Below are 21,836 nucleotides of genomic sequence, written 5' to 3'. Positions count from 1 at the left end.
TCTCCAGGGAAACCATGTCTTCACGTACTGCTAGTTGCGATAACGTAACCCTCCTCCCAACGGCCGCCAGGCCGGAGGGTTACGAGATTATTTTGATCGTCAATTAATTACAATCTGGTTCAACACGTACAATTTCGACAGCTAGTCACCAGATTTTGCCCCATTTTTACCACTTTTAAAAATCATGAAACTTAATCCTCAATCAATGTCTAATGAACACTCACAAGTCAAAACACCTTTGAAAAAATATTTTGAAGAAAAAGGACAAAAACTTACCAGATCCCGGAGCGATTTCCCAGGTTTATATATTTTGAACTTGTCGCATCGCTTTGCAAACGCTTTATTTAGGCACAACGCCTGCATTAGCAATTAACTGGCACAAAAACTCCTGGATCTACGGCCGACAGGACTGACATTACGAGTCCGTACTGAACATCAACGATGCTGGCCGAATGTTAACGACAACACGTTCGGAACATTTCGGATAACTTCGAAAGAGGAGGAATTCCTCCTTTTTGGTCACGTGATTTTGGGTGATACCGGACCCTAAATTCGACAGAGCCTAGTCGGAGATTTTTGGGTCTGGGAACCAGACTAATCTCCGCCAACAAATAAACACTTTTTCAGTATGGCGTTATAACGCCCTATACGGCGTTATTACGCCCCAAATTACTCTTTTTACGTGCTGTATCTCAACATTATGCATAAAATAACTTACTACTTACTTAGCTGCGTAGGACTGGGTGTCCCTTGGCCTCCTTTGAGAACCGTCCCCATTCATGTCTATTTTTAGCTAAGTGCTCTGCCTCATGAGGGTTTTTAGAGGGAGCCGTTTCTCACAATGTTTTATACCATTAACCTCTCCCCATTACTCATCACCAAAAAAGGTTTTATTCCAATAATTATTTTGAGTAATTACCAATAGTGTCCACTGCCTTTAAAGGCACTGGACGCCTTTTGTAATTGTAAAAGTCCAGTCTTCTTATACATATGCATAAAATAACAAACCTGTGAAAATCTGAGCTCATGATCAATTGGTCGTCGAAGATTATCTCAAAATCTACTTCTGAGGTCTCGAAATCAAACTCGTGGAAAATTACTTCTATCTTGATAACTACGTTTTGAGGGAGCCATTTATAACAATATTTTATACTATCCACCTCTCCCCATTACTCGTTACCAAGTAATGTTTTATGCCTTCAAGTAGTAAAACGTGAGAGATGAATATACATGTATTTAGATGAAACAGATACACAAAATACCTAACATCATATAGAACAGAAAAGGGAACATGACAAAAAAGGTGTGTGATAGAAATAATACTAGAGAAATGGGCCCACAACTATGCTGGAAAAAAAACAAAAAACATTTCGAAGTATACCATTGTAGTCACTTTGGTTGGGGAGCGAGGAAACTAGCAAAACACAGACACACAAATTCCAAAGCTGGGGCATCGTTTTATGCACCAGACAAATCTATGTATGGATATTCTTTTGAATGTTTTATTTGTACATGAATTCATATGGTCCGTTGAAAAGTGGATGGTTGTGGCGACAATGAAATGGTATCCTTTTGATAACCATCAACGCTTCTTTTGGTGAACGGACATATCAAAGTCATCTGGAAAGGAACCTATTCACTCCTGAAATTTTGACAACATTAACTAAAGAGTTATTTTCCCTTTTCTTTTAATCAGCTTTTGTTTGCACACTCTTTTTCTCTCAAATTTTGTGTAAGGAGGACTACAAAGTCGAGTCTTTTAAACAATGGAACAGTGGACCACACGAGGGAATTATTTGTTCAACATGGACCTCACAATACAAGGCGTCCAGTGCCTTTAAAAGCGGTGGACACTATTGGTAATTACTCAAAATAATTATTGGAAAAAAACCTTTCTTGGTGATGAGTAATGGGCAGAGGTTGATGGTATAAAACATTGTGAGAAACGGCTCCCTCTAAAGTGCCATAGTTTTCGAGAAAGAAGTAATTTTCCACGCATTTGGTTTCGAGACCTCAGATTTAGAACTTGGGGTCTCGAAATCAACCGTCTAAACGCACACAAATTCGTGTGACAAGGATTATTTTTCTTTCATTATTATCTCACAACTTCGATGACCGATTAAGCTCAAATTTCCACAGGTTTGTTATGTTCAGATACACCAACTGTAAAGACTAGTCTTTGACAATTACCAATAGTGTCCACTGCCTTTAAGTAAAAATTGCTCTAAATAAACTTGACAAATACCCCAAAACAAAAGGAACAAGCAAACAGATACTATTTTTTGAAGAATCTCCCTGTCTGTCGTCTTCACAATCACCAAGCCTCTTTGTGCATTGTAGATCTCCACTTAATTCTTAATTGTGCTACTTAAAACCATCGGGTTAAGTAGCCGAACTTTTAACTTTTGTTACCTGGTGAAGAGGTTTGATGTGTTTTTAAGCACCGTTATTCCTGCTGTAACTACATTTGTTACACTCCATCCAAGAAAACCTTTCCTTTATCGTGTAACAAAGGTTAACTATTTCATGCATCATCCTGAGAAAATTTTGTGTCACTTAACAAGTCTGTTGTAAACACTTTTTTGTCCAATCAGCGAGATAACACTTCCAAAGTAAAAGGTAACAAATTAATATTACCGGCAAATAGCTGGAAACATACAAGTTTTAACTTGTATATGTTTCCAGCTAAAACTTCGTATATGCAAACCAATGACCTTTGATTCCAATAAAATGACTTGATTTACAAAAGCCAGACGGATTGTACCAGACAATTCACTGAACCGTGATATTTTCATTTAATTGTTTATTATTTAGTGGGTTATTAATTTATCCTTCACTCAACTTCTGTCATGAGTTGAAAGGCCTTGGAGGCAATATGTATAATCACAGAGAGACAGTTCGTTTGAGTAGGGATACACTGTGGATAAGGCGTCTTCAGACCATTCAACCCCATGGTCTGAACATCCCTCCCAAAAATGACATAACCCTTTTTTTGCCTCTCCCTTTCTTTACAGATATCACCCTGTTTAGCCAATCTCATTTACTTGTTAATATTTATCTCTCTCTCCCCACCTTCGATCGTGCCCCTTGTGTTTCCTTCTTCTGCAGTCAAACCAGCCCCGTTCTTCCAACCCCCGCCTGTGTTTTATCTCTTGTTCAGTTTTTGATGTGTGCTTTCAACCTCTATTCCTTTCACTGCTTATGTTACACTAACTACCTGTTCATGTTTTCGGTAATGCTGTCATTTGACCTCCGAGAACGACCTTGTTGCAGTGTCGAAACGACAGGCCATTTTTGAGGGAGTTGTTGTTTAACATTTTGGTTTTGCAGTTTCATTAAACGTAGGCCTACTTCCCCGGATCTTACTCCTTCTAACTTTGTCCAGTGTTGGGCTTGTTTCTAGCTATTTTAGCCAGGATTGTTTTATAGTCCAAGTCGGTCTCATCATCAACTTCGAACGTGAAGTTAATTCCTTCACACTTCTCTATAATGGCCTCGACAGACATGGAGTAGAGCAGCTTTAGTTTGCTTCTGGTAGAATCCGGGATCCTGCAAAGAAAAAGGTCAGTTATCGGATCATTATAAACTATACTGGGACAGAGGTTTTTTGAATCAAACATTTTGAGGTATGGTGGACATCAGAGTATTGCTAGGGTAAACTTGTAAACACCCACCCTCCCCCCCCCCCAAAAAAAAATAAATAAAAAACTAGACATTAAGTGTTTGTGAACAAACACGAAGCTGTTTCTTGTTGTTTTGCTTGGATTATGTGCTTCATTACCCAAGGAATATATAACTGAAAAAAAAGGTTTCAAAAAAGTTGTGTAGCTCTTGATATTAGGTCTTACTTCCCGGTTGACCCGTAAGTAAAGGTCAACATGGGCCCACAGCTACCAAAGATTAATCTGCACAGCCAAGGAGTCTATTAAATCGGTTGTGTAGATCTTGATATATAGTCCCACTTCCGGTTGACCCAGAAGTAGAGGTCAACTTGGGGTCACAGTTTTCCGAAGCTAATATTTATTGCCTTAGAGTCTATAACTGAAGTTTGAACATTAGCTTTGTACTTATTTAGATATGGGCTCACTTCCGGTTGACCCGGAAGTAAAGGTCAACACGGGGTCAAAGTTGTTTCAAACTAATCTTGAATGCCCAAGGAGTCTATAACTGAAAAAAATTGATAATCTGTTGTATAGTTCTTGAGATATGGTCCCACTTCCGGTTGACCAGGAAGTAGGGTCAACTTGAGGTCACGGTTTTTTAAAGTTAATATTTTATACCTAAGGAGTTTATAACTGAAATATTTTGAAAATCTGCTGTATAGTTCTTGAGATATGGTGACACTTCCGGTTGACGCGGAAGTAGAGGTCAACTTGAGGTCACAGTTTTTTCAAATTAATCTCCAACCCCAAGGAGTCTTTAAGAACAAACATTTGGAAAGTCGGCCGTGAAGTTCTTGAGATATGATGCTGCGAAGATTTCCTAATTAATATGCAAATGAGGGTCACTGGTGGTTAATTAATAAATAATTTTAGTATGTTTTATGACAGGAATTAAGCTAAACATGCTAAAGCTTCCATTTGATATTATTTTACGTGTTTAAAAACACATAATTAATTTGTAGGATACTCCTTTATTTTCCTACTCCTGCCGATAGGGGGCGCTCTTATGAGACATTTCAATTGCACGATTTCTGCACCGTAATGTCTGTATCTGACTCTGTATTTGTATGTGTACGTCGCAGAGACCAAAACTGTCACAAAATGTCAAGCTATAATTTCCCCTATAGAACACGGCCCAGTTTTATGGCTCTGTCTGCTTCAACCAAACTCTGCCCATTTATTAAATAACCACCATTCTCCGCTTACTGTGTAGGCGCTGAAATATCTGTGCAATTAGTTCAAAGCAAAGATTACACATGATAAGTTTCCCCGCGCACAAGCAAAAATATCCCTGCTAAGCTGTGAAATATGCTTTATGTAAGCGATAATATCCGCGCTTCTGATGTGTCAATTCTTTGCTTACGCAGTGAAGCAGGAGTCAAATTGGACCAGTTTCACAAGATTTCCCCTCATGTACTAACAATCTTTTTTGACTTTACATGTTTGAAGTGTAGGCCTTACTAAACCTACTTACAGGGCAAAATTACATGGTTCTCATGACCACCAAAGTCTGCGCTTACGATCACCATTTTCCGCTTACTGTGATGTGCAAGCTTGGAAAATAATGTGCGAGCTTGGAAGCACACAAACAAAAGAAATCCCTGCTATAAGCAGTCTATTTCGCTTGACGTAAGCGCAGAATTCAATGCTTCTGCAGAGCACTGAATCTTTTTCATTAAGCAAGTTCCCATCATGACTCGACTAGTCGCACCTCAAACCTAACTACGACACTTGTCGAGATAAAATACAGATTCTCAAGATTTGTGCCGCTATGTGCCGCAAAGGCAATATTAATTATGTTGCGAATGGGTGACTAGTGAATTTTACTACTCGACTAGTCGCACCTCAAACCTGACTACGACACTTGTCGAGATAAAATACGGATTCTCAAGATTTGTACCGCTATGTGCCGCAAGGGCAATATTAGTTATGTTGCGAATGGGTGTGACTAGTGAAATTTACTACTCCACTAGTCGCACTTCAAACCTAACTACGACACTTGTCTAAATAAAGTACGGATTCTCAAGATTTGTGCCGCTATGCCGCAAGGGCAATATAAATTATGTTGTGAATAGTAGAAGCAACACAACTGGTTCACCAAACAGGTAGTCGGGACAAATTTTTAATTATGTTGCGAATGGGTGTGACTAGTGAAATTTACTACTCGACTAGTCGCAATTCAAACCTAACTATGATACTTGTCGAGATAAAGTACAGATTCTCAAGATTTTGTAGTCGATGTGTGGACACGATTAACGGAGTAGAGAAAAACAGTAGTCGCGACTCAAATAATAATTTGTAGTCGCGGCTTTAACACTAAAGCACACTAGTCGCCCCTGCCTACTTTTGTCACAAGTTAAGCACGGTTTTTCCTGCGAATGCAAATCAAATTTTTTAGTCACTGTTTTCGCAGTGAAAGTTTCGCAGGAGTTGAGCACAATTAGTCAACTGTAGCAAATTTTTTGATGCGAATTGTGAAGTGAAGAACACATTCCCTGCTAAGCTGTAAAATACGCTTAGCGTAAGCACAGTTCCCTGATTACGTAAGCACTGTGATTCTTTCCTTTAAAAGCCATTGGCCCAGGACCAAACTACATAATAGATGTTTAAACACACAAAAAGCAGCTTAACCATGCCTCATGTTCAAGTTGTGAATCCAGGTGTTCTGCTCAATTTCTGCAATTTTGTAAAGCAAAATGTTTGCCTGTTTATTATAAGCAGCTCTATAAAACTGAGCCACTCAACCACCAGAGTAACGTCAGCATAATAAAATCTCTGCTTTTGTATTCCTGTCAAATAGTTTTTGTTTGTCATGGTCTAATTTCCGAACGTAACGCGAAATACTGGAATTAGTTTAGGCAAATGGTCCCCGGCGCGAACAAGGTGACTTTACCCGTAAATAATTCCAAATCCCGGGCGGTCTATTTTCGTCGTCCACGCTCGTCGCCTAAAATTAACCCGGTCCACGACGCACCATGCTCAAGCTTGTCAAATTTTGGGAACAAGTTTAGACTTCTGCTAGTCGGTGACCGTAAGAAATCTATGTATATTGAACAAAAAAAAACGCAATAACACCGGTCGAAAATGGGATAAGGACTTGGTCAAGTTAACAGTTTTACAATTTTGACTATTCAAATCAAGTTTTACGCCGTACCCATGATCTTTGAAAAAAATTCCCCGGAAATACAGGTTTTTAAAAATAATTACACTGTTTCTATAAGTTCTGATGCTTTTAAAATGACCATCAATAAAATAAATCTTAATCTAAAGTAGTTTTGGGAAGTGTACAACATGTAATTTAATTTTAATAGAATAAATCATGTTTCGGAAAGCTTGGTTTGTTTACACTTCAAGAGCCATTGTGTTTGTGCACAGACACAAAACGTGCACTACATGACGTCATGGTGACGACGTCTACTTTTTGAGATATGGTGTTAACTTGGTTTGCTAATTAAATATTCACAAGCTTAATTAAGGCTTATTAATTAACAATTTTTACATTTTTTACGATAAGAATTAAGCTTATGTTCTAAGCTTCAATTTGGTATAATAAACTCACTCTTTCGTATTATGGTTTAGGAGATTAGGCTGCCGCAAAAACGTGTACAAACACTATGGGATTTAGGGAGAAACAAATAATAATAATAATAATAATAATAATGATGATTGATGATGATTGATGATGATTGATGATGATTGATGATGATGATGACGATGACGATGACGATGACGATGACGATGACGATGACGATGACGATGACGATGACGATGACGATGACGATGACGATGACGATGACGATGACGATTGACGATTGACGATTGACGATTGACGATTGACGATTGACGATTGACGATTGACGATTGACGATTGACGATTGACGATTGACGATTGACGATTGACGATTGACGATTGACGATTGACGACGACGACGACGACGACGACGACGACGACGGCGACGGCGACGGCGACGGCGACGGCGACGGCGACGGCGACGGCGACGGCGACGGCGACGGCGACGGCGACGGCGACGACGACGACGATGATGATACAATGTGGCCGTATGAGAGCTTTTTAAATTAACAAAACCCAAAGACGACGACGATGATGATGCTGATGATGATGATGATGATGATGATGATACAATGTGACCGTATGAGAGCTTTTTAAATTAACAAAACCCAAAGATTTATGAACATCTTTATTAGTGCCTTCAAGTCCTTCTTTTGTTTTGTGTTTGTTCATTTAACAATGATGCATATATCAATTACTGCTATCAAAATGATTTCTGGTTTGTGGCCACAATATTGGTCTTACCTCATGATTTGCCGTTACGGCCCCATGTATGACTTCACTCTTCCCTATACACATGTATCATAACGGACTTGTGTTGAACATGTTGGCAGGAATTGGAAGGGGAGGGTGAATTTAAAGTTCAAAGGGATTGTTCCACTTTTGATTAGGATCGCAAAGTATCACGTCGTAGGTTTGTATGAAGGATTTGTATTTGTTTAGTTCTTATTTTAATCCCGGCGGGGGAATCTTGATTGATTTCTTGATTCACACCAGAAAGAAGCAAAAAACAATAGCAAAACTACACAAAATAATATGAACATTATTTTGCTCTCTTAAACATGTGAAGGATTGAAAAGGCACTCTTTGAAGAGCCATATGAGGGACAACTCTTTTTCGAGTGGTCTTCCACTCTATTAGATTGAAGTTTGCATCTTTTTGAGTGATGATTTTTCACTCTGTACTGGAGTGAAACCCCTTTAAAAGAGTGAAATTACCACCACTCTTTTAAAGAGCCATATGAGGGACAGCTCGAAATGTGTAAAAGAGTGGTGTTTTTCCCTCTTATACATTAGAGAGTGTACATACCATCCAATGAGGGCAATTGCATCCCTCCCTTCACCGTTCTTCATGAATTGGAAGAGAAAGAGAATATATCGTGGTTCAGAGGTCAGTTGACTCTTCATCTCATTAAATTGAGCTTCATTTTCATCTCTACCTCGTCGGATATCAGTTTTATCAATGACAATTAGTTTCCTCGATTGATCTATTTTGAGAGTAATCCACTTGTAGGTGGCAGGATTATTTTTCTTAAATGCGACATACTTTTCAACGACATCAGGATCAACACTAATACCAGATATGCCCTGAAGAGAAAACAAAGAAGAAAAAACTAGACATAAGTTTTTGTTTGATAAAGAGGTGTTTAATAAGCCGAGTTGGTACAATCAAAAGTTACAGTTGTGGGTGGCTCTTAAGATAAGTTGAACACCGATGACGTCATAGCTTATAATGACGCCTATGATTATAACATACAAATAGTTAGATTGATAATTGTACCGCAGTAGTTCAATCTTGCGAGGTTTGCATCAAAAGTACATTTTAAACTAAATGACGAGAGGGCGCTGTATAATGAGGTTGTTACTTTAACCTACCTGGGGCGTGGCCACTTTGTAGTAGGTTGTAGCTGTTTCGTTTAGTTACACCACCCAATGAATGTTACAACACATCAGTCTTCGGGGTGACCCACCACAGTACTTTCAATAAACACACTGCAAAAGCTCATTATCACAGGGGGCTAGGCTCACCTTGTAAACTTCATTTCAAATTCAGCAGCCAGGCACTCGCCTATGCTTTTGCGTTATGATTTAAAAACTTGTCACGAGAGGGCGCAGTTGAAAATAATGAAGTTATTACTCTTTCTTTGGAGGCCTTGGTGAAACCTTGCTTCATACGGATAGACCATAATGTCCAGATTACAGATAAAAGTCAATGTTTGCAGACCTCAAGACGGTTCTTGGTGTACGTTTGGTTAATACAAGGAACTCGTTTACACAAACAAAATCTCATTGAAAATAATGTTCTTGCTTTGACAAGCTTTATATTTTCTTTAGCAATCAAACCACGAAAAGTTTCATTCACAATAAAACTATCCGTCTTACAAGTTCCTTATTGAAGCAATGTACTGTCTATGCATTAATTACTAGGATGGTGTAAGGCCTATATGTTCGACCACTGTTTAAACTGAGCGATTCTGTAAACCAAATCGGACTCACCATGCCGATCCTTCTTTCAAATAAGTCCTGGAGCTCATAGCCTCGTTCTTCATCTTTAAGACGCTCTTGAAGGCGCTTGAGGAGGACTTCCAACTCTCCATCCAGCTTTCCTTCATCCTGGTACCCATTCACAAAGACGTTGGTTACCAGCGAAAGAAGCAACACAGCTCTAATTCCAAACATTATGCTACTTAAAAAGACAAAAAAGAAAAGAAAAAAGGTCACTTATGAATTAATTTTATGATGTTCAAAACGGAGTACAAAAAGTTAATTGTTTCGTCGCGGACAAGTAGACTCCAACTCAGCAGACGACGGAGCTGTCTACTCTGTGTACAAAGACGCCGCTATACGCAACAACCTTTTACTTAAATTTTCTAAAAGTGCCAATTCAAGCAAACACGCCGCATTATTCGATTAGCCTCGTTTTATGGCAAAACAAAACAAAAAACAAACACGATAGCGTCTTGGACGAGTTTTTTATTTTTTATTATAACCGTACAAGGAAGCTAATCGAACGCATCTTTTAAACATCCGTCACACTTGTTTGGATTCAGCAGGAATGAAGAAGAACCAGCCAAAATGAAGAATTTTCAAAATTCGTGTCACCTCGGGAGGGAACTTCAAATTGACCAAGTTTTGTAAGAATGCTGTACGAGTTCATCCTTAAAGACACTGTACACTATTGGTAATTTACAAAGACTAGTCTTCTCACTTGGTGTATCTCAACATTATGCATGAAGTAACAAACCTGTGAAAATTTGAGCTCAATCGGTCGTCGAAGTTGCGAGATATTTTAATGAAAGAAAAAACACCTTTGTCGCACCATGGTCACACGAAGTTGTGTGCTTTCATATGCTTGATTTCGATACCTCAAAATCTAAATCTACTGGTCTCGAAATCAAATTCGTGGAAAATTACTTCTTTCTCGAAAACTACGTTACTTCAGAGGGAGCCGTTTCTCACAATATGTTGTATCAAGCTCTCCCCATTACTCGTAATCAAGAGAAAGTTTTGATGATAATAGTTATTTTGAGTAATTACCAATAGTGTCCAATTACCAATAGTGTCCACTGCCTTTAAATGCAGTCACAACACTCCCGGAATGGCCACTGAATTATGGTTGGATTGTCCGTGAGGTAGCAATGATTATCCAAGAATTCAAACAGAAAGCTGGGCGAGTATTAAGAATGATAACGGTGATGAATGATGACTGGGAACGGTCCCCGATAGTATAAAATGCTGCCGAATCTAGCATGTTCATCAACCATCGCCGAGTATGTACCCCTTGGACGATGTTGCCTTTTCGATTCTTCCTGGATTGCGATCAGATTGTTTCGAATAATGTTGGAATGCCATTAGAATAAGTAAAATGCATGCAGTCAGAGTGAAGTTAGAGTGCACTTAATGCTACTCTCACAGTTGGGCGAATATCTTGCGAATATGAATGTTTGAAATTCGCCCAAAAGTTGCGATTTGATAGTGAATATGTTCTCTGTCGTCCTTAAACCTCTCCTTACCAATATCTTACTCATAATACGTACGCTTTACCAACAGTACCAATGGCTTACCAAATGCTTACGCAAATCTATGGCGAATTACCGCCTTCAAAATATTCGCTGAATGTACGGAAGCGCTTCGTATTGCCCCTCTCACAGAGTTGCGAATGTTCTTGCGAACAAGAATATTTGAACTGCGCGTAGATTTCGTCCAAAATGGCGGTTGGATTATTTTCATCTCGGTCTCACCCCTCGATCGTCTTCGGTCGGCCCCCTCCTTACCAATATATTACGAATGAGAAAATAAAATTGGCTGTTGCAAACAACTTACCAACCAAATGGACCGAGAGTATAAATGCAAAAAATAGTTAATGGCAGAGTCTTTCTCGAAGGCTAAATGACAACACAACAAACATGAACAGGTAACTAAGTGAAACACAAGCAGTGAAGTGGAAATACATGAATGGGGTTAGAAAGCATACAGAAAAAAGCAAGGGGCAGACAATGAATAGGGGGACATTTAGCCTTCGAGAAAGACTCTGCTAGGGTCGAAACGTCAGGCCATTAACTATTTTTTTGTATATTACGAATGCTTACCAACGCTTGCAAATGCCTTTACGAACGTTGTAAACGTTTACGCACGCTTTACCAACGTTACCAATGCTTACGAAAATGTTTATTATTACGAAAGGCACGCCGAATGACCATCCTCGCAACATTCACAGAAATTAACAAACCGGTGTATAAATATTGAGTGATCTTCGTTAGGGGAGGTGGGTAAATATTTGTGAACGTTCCGAATTTGTAACCAACGCTTACGAAGACACGGCGAATGCTGCGAAGTTTGAGCGATTGTCAAATATGGGGTCCTACTACTTGAAATATGTAGTTTAGCCCAGACTTAAAGGGACACACCGGCCGAATTGGGCTATTTGGGCTACAAAATAGACTAAGAAATGAATTCAGCAGTCTTCCAGGAATGAAGAAGAACAGTCCATAAAAAAAAATCACAAAATTTGGCCGTTTTTGAGCATTTTAAAACAAAAACTTAGATGGCGTGATTGTTCTAACCAAAAAGTGGTACAAACAATCACGTGACCTTCCGGGCTAGTTTTACTTCCAGCCGTCAAAAAGTAACTTACCAAACCAAATTTAAATCTTTTTTTTTACAAAATTATTAACGAGTTATTGACGAAAAAGATCATGTATTCAAGTTATCGCTACAAAATGTAAATAATGGTGAAAAATCTAACGTAAGATTCGCATTCAAAGAGTCCGTGTAACGGAAGCTTGTTGTATAGACCACGGCGTGGAGCAATCAGAACGTAAGCCTCGGGACATTATATTATACCATACCGCGCATGCCGTGTCTCGTGGGGGGCTGGAGGTGTAATCCCAGGCGCTATGAACTCCAAGCTTGCGGGTCTCGCTGTGAGCTTGGGGGGGGGGGGGGGGTGGGGAGTACATGTTTGTCATCGTGGGTTTGTCAGTCGGTACACCTCGTGTCGAATCCGTTATTTCTTATGATCGCAACGTTCCAATATTATGCTCTGTTTTGTTTCATGGCTCCTAATTTTATTTTGCTAGGAGTTTTCAGGTAAAAATAAAAAAAGATTGATGATGTCCAAACGTAAAAATGCCGCATTTTGTTATATTGACAGTGTTATTGTGTGAGTAGATTTAAAAATGTTTTATGAAGAAGAAAAAAGGGATTAAAAAAACCGGAGCCCCGATCGAAAAAAGAACAGTTGAATAATAATTTTGTACAAAAGGTTGAAAAAAAGGTTCAACAAAATCTCTCAAAGCATAATTTTGTCAAAAAATATTTTTTAATTCTGTGAATGAAGTGTTATTTTTGAGATTGTTGAGGTATTATTTGGTTACGTTCCAAGCTACGCAGCTACTCAGCTACGCTATTCAAAAGAACAGTTGAATAATAATTTTGTACAAAAGGTTGAAAAAAAAGGTTCAACAAAATTCTCTCAAAGCATAATTTTGTCAAAAAATATTTTTTAATTCTGTGAATGAAGTGTTATTTTTGAGATTGTTGAGGTATTATTTGGTTACGTTCCAAGCTACGCAGCTACTCAGCTACGCTTGCGTTCCTTCAAGTTACGCTATAATATAAAAAGGTACGTTTTCAAGCCGAGTCAAGCTACGCTTACGATCCATATGCAGCTATGTTTACGTTGCAAGATATCAAGCTACGCTTACATTCCAAGTTTTTGCTTACGTTCCTTCTCAAGTTATGCTGTAATTACAAAACGTATGCTTTCAATCCTGAGTCAAGTTACGCATACCTTCCATACGCAGCTACGTTTACGTTCCAAGATACCTAGCTACGCTTACGTTCCAAGATATGCTTACGTTCCAAAACATAAAGTTACGAAGCTACACAGCTTCTCAGCTATGCTTACATTACAAGATACTCTTACGTTTCGTCAAGTTACGCTATAACAAAAGGTACGCTTTCAATCCTGAGTCAAGTTACGCTTACGTTCCATACGCAGCTACGTTTACGTTCCAAGATATCCAGCTACGCTTACCTTCCAAGATATGACGTTCCAAGATACGCCTACATTCCAAGTTTTTGCTTACGTTCCTTCTCAAGTTACGCTATATTTACAAAAGGTACGGTTCAATCCTGGGTCAAGTTACAACATTTCTTTCTATTCAAAAATTTAGTTGGGCACTAGCCACAAGTTCACATCATTTCAAATTTTAAAATTTGGCTGGTTTCTGCTATGCAATACTATTTTGTGCTAAGCATTCCAAACTGCATCATGCCTATGCACTGCAGTAGTATGCCTAGTTTGTGCCAGGAATGCTTTATTTACTTGTCACTGTCCCATCATTTTCTGGGTTAGTTTTTTGTGTTCTTCGTGACGATCTTTGGATGTACGTCGAAGCACGACTACCTCCACCGTCGAAGGATTTGCCTGATCCGTATATGTTGGTTGTTTTCAATTTATGGATAGACTGGATCCTTACGCTGCGTCGTAGTAAAACGTTGCTATAAACAAAGCACCAGTCTACTTACAACATTGTGCGACAATGTCACGAAGATTTGACAGTTGCAACGGCTGGAAACACGTACACGCTGGCCTTTTGCCGCTTTTGGGTTTTTTAGTCATTTTTCGCTAACTACGTGACATTTTGATGATTTTACAGCAACCATCTATAAAAACATTATGGATGATTCTACAGCCCTAAATTGCGTAAACGGTGAGCCGGTGTGTCCCTTTAACACTTCCGTGCCCCAATTATAAATTTTTCATGTAAATTTAATGAGTTGACGGCACGAAAATGAGTTGACGGCGAGTTGACGGCAAGTAATAGGACCGCAAATATGTCCTTCCGATAGCATATTCGCTAACATTATTCGCCGTGTGAGAGCAGCATAAAGTGACCGATCTTCGTAAGGAGGTGGAGAATGACTTGTGAACGAGGTGAATTTGTGGCGAATGTTGCGAAGTTTGAGCGATTGTTAAATATTTCCGTTCGTAAGCACATTCGCTAGCATATTCTCCCTAGTGTGAGCGTAGCAATAGAATGCCTTTCGATATTTCCCCACCTCGAAAGTTTTGTGCATGAGCAGAACCTTTTGGCCGGGCACAAGATTGGGCCCGACTTTTTGGAATGCACTCAGAATGCAGTCAGAAGTTTCAGAATGCACTCAGAAAATCTAGGAATATACAATTAAAATGTTCATTCCGATGGCATTCTGGCTCTCTGCCTCTAGTGTGACTAGGGTTTTAAGAAGAGTAACTGCAACTTCCAATGTACCAGTTGTACGTTGTGTGACAGAGTCCTGACATAGTTAACATTCCAACATACCTCTAAATGTTTTAGCAATCGCAGAAAATCTACCTCCCTTGGAAGAAACTGGAGTTGTTTTCAGCACTAACGTTAAAGCTATTGACGGTTTTACCATTATTCAGTGCGGTTTTGCACTGTACGCACCGGTGCATGTTTCTAAGATTAAGCAGTGATGCGTATCGAATTGTATTCGACAAACAAGTTGATAAAGGCATTGTCCATAGCCCTGGCGGCCTTACACATTCGTTTTGTACTACTGTTCCTGTGTACAGAGAAAGAGTCATATATAAGGCTACATTGTCCAATGCTTTTTGTCTATTTTCTTTCTTTAGGTGGGATTTTATAAATGAGGCTTCGTCTTCTGGCTAAAAGAAGTAGCAAGTGGACCACTGACACTTGTTTATCTTGTTCATAATAATTCTTATAACACCCCTTACAAGTATTCTGCCTGCTCATTGGTTTAGAGCGCGTCACATGACAAAATGGCCGCACAAACACACGCTGTGAGATGCATAGAGTTATAAGAACTTATATATAATGGTGAGATGCCAGTTTTGCATGTTTTGTCAACTTAGAAAATGGCCGCCTGCGCGCATGCCGGGGTGCGTATATAGGTCAGTGCGCCCTCTAGTTCTTATATATAACTCTATGGACTAGACCAATCTTTGAACCGAGGTCCCAGACACCATTTTTTAGTTGAATATTCTTGTAAAGGAGTTTTATTTAATCGAACAGTGTGTAGGATGAGTTCCAATAAGTAAGTGCAACATGTCTATAGTTTTTTGCTTCATCTTTTATAAATGGGTGGCTATTGCAGTAAGCACTTGCCTCTCACCAATGTGGCCCTGGTTTAAAGGATTAGGGTACTTTTTCAAAATGTCCTCAGATTTACATTAAACTTACACAGGGTTTGAAGATAATAATAGTGGAAAGCTTCCCTTCGAATAATACTAACTAAGGTTGTGTTGTTTTTGAGAAATGAGTAAAACAAGTCACAATTTTAGCATGTAAAATCCCCTTAACCAGTTATGATATTATACCAAAACCATAGCATAACTGGTTGATACGTTTTTACATGCTAAACTGAGACGAAAATTATTACTTTTACTCATTTCACAAAAACTACAGCACCTCAGTAAGTAAAGTTTCAAGGGAAGCTTTCGACTATCATACTCTTCAAACTGTGTAAGTTTAAAGTAAATCTGTGGACATTGTATTTTTTGTTAGGAAATAGTACATAATATACTGGCTTTTGCTGTTCTTAAATTGCCAGCTGGAAAGAGAGGGAAACAGAGGAAACAGCGGTTCAATTGATAGGAATAACAGCACCAAAGACAGTGCACACTGGACACTATTGGTAATTGTCAAGACTAGCCTTCACAGTTGGTATATCTCAACATTTGCATAAAACAACAAATCTGTGAAATTTTGAGCTCAATCGGTCGTTGGAGTTGCGAGATAATAATGAAAAACAAATACCCTTGTCACACGAAGTTGTGTGCTTTCAGATGCTTGATTTCGAGACCTCAAATTCTAAATGTGAGAGGTCTCGAAATCAAATTCGTGGAAAATTACTTCTTTCTCAAAAATTACATTATTTCAGAGGGGACCGTTTCTCACAATGTTTTATATTACCAACTTCTCCCCATTACTTGTTACCAAGTAAGGTTTTATTAATAATTATTTTGAGTAATTATCAATAGTGTCTGTCGGACCCTGTTATAAATTGCATGTTATAACATATTTTTAATAGTCCGACGAAGAATTCTTACTTTAGTTAATAAACCCCCTTCTTGCATCTTTACCACGTGCTCTGTTGATACAGGTAAGCTTTGATTATTTCTTTCTATTGTATAAGATTTGTCACTTGTGCATTTGACTTTTGAAAGATACATTCGACAAGGTGGTTGGAGTAAGACTCAAGATGGATGGTTCGGTTCAATATGAGTCTAGCCAATTATGTTGGTTGTTCGAACAATGCTACTAAGATGTAAATGATTCCTTGAGTATTTTATTGTATAATCCTTTTGTTGTTTATCATGTGCACGGAAAAGCTTTAGGAGTTTCGTCTATTTAATCGTATATTCCTCTTACTTTCTATTGCCGATATGATTTAGTTGTCTATTGCATTTATTGCTAGTTAGCAGCTTGGTTTTACACTCAGTGCTATTCTTACTGTTTGATAGAACCTATTTGGTTTATCGAAACACCTGTTTCTTTATATACCGTGATTTCACTTATAGCGCCTTCCACTTGAAAGTGTTTATAGATAGTTACACTTTGCGTAAATTTTGTTTGGAACATTTGTTACTTCCCTAAGTACGTTCCTAAACCCCCTTTTTGCATCTTTACCACGTGCTTTGTTGATACAGACTAGCCCACAGGCCTCGCTTTAGGAGTTGACCCGGTTCAACTTTTCGCCAGTCCCGCTCTCAACCCCCCTTCGTCGTCTTCCTGGAATTCGTCAGAGTCACTTCTTGGACTTCGGAGCCAATCTGATGCCGACCTTTCAAGACAGAGTCTCTGCCAAGTCCAGTTGAAGCGCGACACCAGCTAAGATCTATTATATATTATTGTGTATTTTTCGTTGCCATTAACTGCTTCAGTATTTATTATTGTTGTTTCCTTCGTCTTTTTTTTTAAACTGCGATTTGTTAATATTTTCTCAGACTCATATATTGTTGAGTATTTCTTTATTGTTGTTTCACCTTGGTGAATTGCCGTTCAAATATCATTTCGCACATTTTGTAAACCGTTGATAATACATATTAAGGAGTTAATATGATTTTGAACCATTGCCTTATTGATTGTTTTTATAACTGAGTGTATTGTATTGTATTTGTTGAATCCTTGATATTGAGATATTGAGATAATTTTCATAATAATAATAACTAAAATATAGAGAAGAGAATCTAACTAAACTGCTGTCCGTTGTGTTTTCTTTCTTAGCAAACATTCCGATATTCTTAATCGAACCACGTCGTAGGCTCTTAATGATTTATATGAGGTAAAAACCTGTGACATGTCCATTGCCGTTAAGGGAAATTGATGAGGTCTTTACTTTGACGCGGGCCTTCTGGTTTTCCTCTCTCCGAATAAATCAAACAATATTTGTGGTTATATTTTATTATGGATTGATGTGGCTGACCGACAAAGGTGCCCCATGCACTCCTACTGCTTGAACACACGTTGCAGCGTCCTTCACTTCTCATCTGCGAATTAAGTGTGGTTAGCTTCAACTTTATTACTTATAAAATAAGTGACAAAATTAATATCACTTATAATTTTTAACATTTATTCTGTCTCTTGTTTAAGGGAAATCTGCAATTGCTGTCTTTCTAGAAAGGTTTTATCACGTCATCAGTAAAAGGTCTGTTACTATTGACAACATGGATATTAATGAGCTTGACCCCTGCGAGGTCATACAATTGGTTTCATTTATCAGATGAGCGGTTCTGTAGTTATTTAAAAACCATCCTACTCTTTAAACCATTTTCCGGCAAATTGACAAACCATTTAGGAAACATTGAACGGCATAGATTTTCGTACACAGAACTGACTTTGTGAAGTACAGTGTACATTACATGCCTTCACTACACTATACTATATTACAGGCTAAAATAGTTATTGAATCATTAAACCACATTGTATGTTATTAAATGGTCAGATAGCAGGAGGGTTGTCTGTGTACTGTCTATCTGCAAACACCTATATCATCATAATTTAAAGGCTGACATAAATTATTGCAAGTGTCTATCATTAAAAACCACAGTCGATTTTATGAATGGCAGACAGTAGGAGGGAAAAGATAAAAACTAACCCAATTGATAAGTTAGCACTTTAATGATAAGACAGTTCTTTAAAATAAGAACAAATTTAAAACAATTAACAAAAATGTTCACATAAAAACCATGATCATTAGCTAACTATCTGAACTTTGATCACCTTCATACTACCCCTTCTGACCCCATTAGTTTTACTTACTTACTGAATCTAATAAAACTTACTTTGAAACACTGTCCTTGTAACCATCATTACGCAAAGCTCCTTTAAAGGTCTTTTCGCTAACTATCCTTTTACCCGTGGGTGTGTTAAAATTAAACTTCTTGGGCCATCAAACGTAATATATGAGCAATTAATCTGCCCGGGGCATGCAACAGTCCCACTGGCTTGTGCATCATCCAATTCATTTACTATCTGAAAAAGGAATTACATGAAGATAACAGGTGTTAGTTGTCAGATAAAAAGGATGTTTTGACCAAGCTTTTTTCTTTAGAGGAGCTTTGTCGTAATCTTTGCAACTCTCCATCAGTTTTCCATCAAGTTATTACTTGTTTCTACAAAACCATAGGCATATCATTCGACGTTTACACTTAGTATGTACACAAATTTTACTTCTAAACGGTTCATACTTAACTCCACGGCTACTTTACGATGTTAAATAATTATTTATTTTGCGTAGCAGACCTAAAACAACACCTTTACACAATAAAATCTGAATTGTGGGCTGGCTCTATGCAAAACCCCAACAGTAACAGTCAAGTTCTCCGGATTCGCTGGTGTTCAACTGTTCAAACTGGTGTTCACTGCTCACTCTTCAGTTGACATGACTTCTCGTACTTTCATAGAGCAAGTCTTTAAGGAGTAGTAGTTACCTTTCCAGGTTTCCCATTGTAAACCTTGTACGTATTCCACCTGACCCTGATTGTAGTATTCACCGTTCAGATTAGAATCCATACATGCATTAAACCACCATGCTCCTTTATGATTCTGTGTGCAGACTCCACCTTTTAAACCATCATTGTCCTGATCCTTGGTACTGAAAAACTGGCCATTGTGGACTGCCATTGAATCACCTGTTGGGCTGTCTGCATCGTAGGAGCCAACCTTGAGAGAGTACTTATCACCTGATAAAGCAAAATCATCATAACTGGCCCAAGATGTGTTTCCGTCCCAATCAGCCATATTCACCATTAATTGCCATTGTCCCGACTCAGTAAGTTTACGTAGGATGTCATTACCAAGCCAGAATTCAGTAGAGAGGTTACCAAACCCAGATTGATATTCTGCCCAATTACGGTAAAAGTCAACTGATCCATCTTGTCTCCTCTGGAACACGATCCAGCCTCCTCCATCTGTCTCCATATCACAGTAGACCTTCACTCCATCAGTCAGACCAGCAGGGTAGATGGTGTAAATGCCACTCTGACAGCTACCAGCCTGGTATAACTTCAGACAACTTCCAAATCGTACAGAGTCTGGTGCTGAAAGGGAAGGAGTTTCCAAGTTGTCATCATAGTAGGCAACTCCTTGCTGCTCAATGAAGTCATCAGGGCTTTGAGAATGAGTAGCATTGTTCAACTGACAAACATGGCTACATATGTAGTAGTTGAATGATGCACAGTGTGGACCCATAGAGCAGTCTCGCCCACAGATCACAGGAGATGATACAGCCTTCCATGTAAACCCATGATTCACCAACGCACGGTTGTGGGCCTCGTTGAAGTCTTCACTGAACCTTTTTGTGCAGTCACATTTGCAACTTTCCACAATGAAAATAACCATGACAACAGCTATGAAGGTTTTCATGATGAGGTACATTTGAAAGTTGTCGGATGTTATAAAGTTATCTTCACGTGTTGATCAGTTACCGATACAGCCTTAAGTTACTCGTCTGATGAAGTATCAAGTGTGCTCTGAGGCCACAGCGAGGACCGCACTTCCTTTTAAGGACAATGCCTTTTTTAGACGGGTAATATATCATTCATGGACTTGCTTTCAGTTCTTTGTGTTTTTAGTTTATTGAGTGCATTCATCCTATAGAGAAAAGTCATTTTTATTTAGAGCAGCTAATTGCAAAGTGTTTCAAACGATACTAGATATTCCTTATGGTAGAGTTTGAATTATTAACTTGATCATCCTGGCTAAAAGTGGTCTGCAGCAATAAACTCAAGGTCCTATGGTTTTAAGTGCTCAATCCATTACGGAAGAGCAGTCAATAATGTGTATATGTTTTTGTTGATTGTTTAAGCAGCCAAAGCAACACACCTTATTTGTCTTTGGTATTATGCTGAGTTCTCTCGTTGTATTATGCTGGATGCCAGGGCTAGAACCTTCTTAGACAGGAACATCCTTGGGCCAGTACTTTTAAGGTTAGAACATTCTTAGACAGGAACATCCTTGGGCCAGTACTTCTAAGGTTAGAACATTCTTAGACAGGAACATCCTTGGGCCAGTACTTCTAAGGTTAGAACATTCTTAGACGGGGACATCCTTGTGCCAGTACTTCTAAGGGTAGAACATTCTTAGACTGGGACATCCTTGGGCCATTCTTCCTCAAATCCATGAACCCGAAGTTCTTATAGTTTTCCTCAATATTAGGCAAACCTTTTTGCTGACAACCTTGAATCTTACTCTATCCAAAACTTCAAAGCATAATGCATAATCGAACTGAAGCTAGAGCTGTTAGCATAAATTTAGACTATAACCTTACTGTAAGGTGGACCTAAATGAAGAACGCTTGGGTCGTTTTTGCGCTCTTGGGTTTGTCATCACCTTTTAAAATCCTTCAAACATCTTAAAGACTTGGATGGTTTTGAAAGTTTAAGGCGCGAGTGACTTTTATCTGTTGGAGACAAGACTCACAGTGGTTCGTTCAAGTGGTCAATGCAACATCCATCAATGCAGTAAGCCGGGTAAGTGTGGGATTAAACATTATAAAGCCTAGCAAGGTTGATAAAATATTTGGGCTGAACGTGTCTTTAAATTGATAACAATTCGGACATATGATAAG

At 38.7% G+C, this 21,836-nt stretch overlaps 1 protein-coding gene and 1 pseudogene across 3 annotated transcripts; both read right to left on the bottom strand.

Moving 5' to 3' along the window:
- Positions 1-1,486: 1,486 nt before the first annotated feature.
- On the bottom strand, positions 1,487-15,170 carry LOC139951363 (uncharacterized). 3 transcript variants are annotated; one of them, XM_071950226.1, is made up of 4 exons: positions 15,062-15,170; positions 9,729-9,918; positions 8,542-8,819; positions 1,487-3,549 (listed from the first exon to the last, which is right to left on the bottom strand). In XM_071950226.1, the coding sequence occupies exons 2-4, from the start codon at positions 9,909-9,911 to the stop codon at positions 3,372-3,374; spliced, it is 639 nt and encodes a 212-aa protein (XP_071806327.1). In that variant the 5' UTR covers positions 9,912-9,918; positions 15,062-15,170; the 3' UTR covers positions 1,487-3,371. The 3 variants fall into 3 exon arrangements, with proteins under 3 accessions (XP_071806327.1, XP_071806326.1, XP_071806328.1); XM_071950225.1 differs by having other exon boundaries at positions 9,729-9,915; XM_071950227.1 differs by having other exon boundaries at positions 8,779-8,819; positions 9,729-9,915.
- A 4,463-nt stretch (positions 15,171-19,633) lies between these two features.
- On the bottom strand, positions 19,634-20,632 carry LOC139951807 (microfibril-associated glycoprotein 4 pseudogene; annotated as a pseudogene).
- Between the last annotated feature and the right edge of the window lie 1,204 nt (positions 20,633-21,836).

Source organism: Asterias amurensis, chromosome 19 (genome assembly GCF_032118995.1).
Source record: "Asterias amurensis chromosome 19, ASM3211899v1".
Taxonomy (NCBI): Eukaryota; Metazoa; Echinodermata; class Asteroidea; order Forcipulatida; family Asteriidae; genus Asterias; species Asterias amurensis.
The sequence above is the reverse complement of the archived record's forward strand: the minus strand, read 5'-3'. Positions and strand labels throughout refer to the sequence as shown.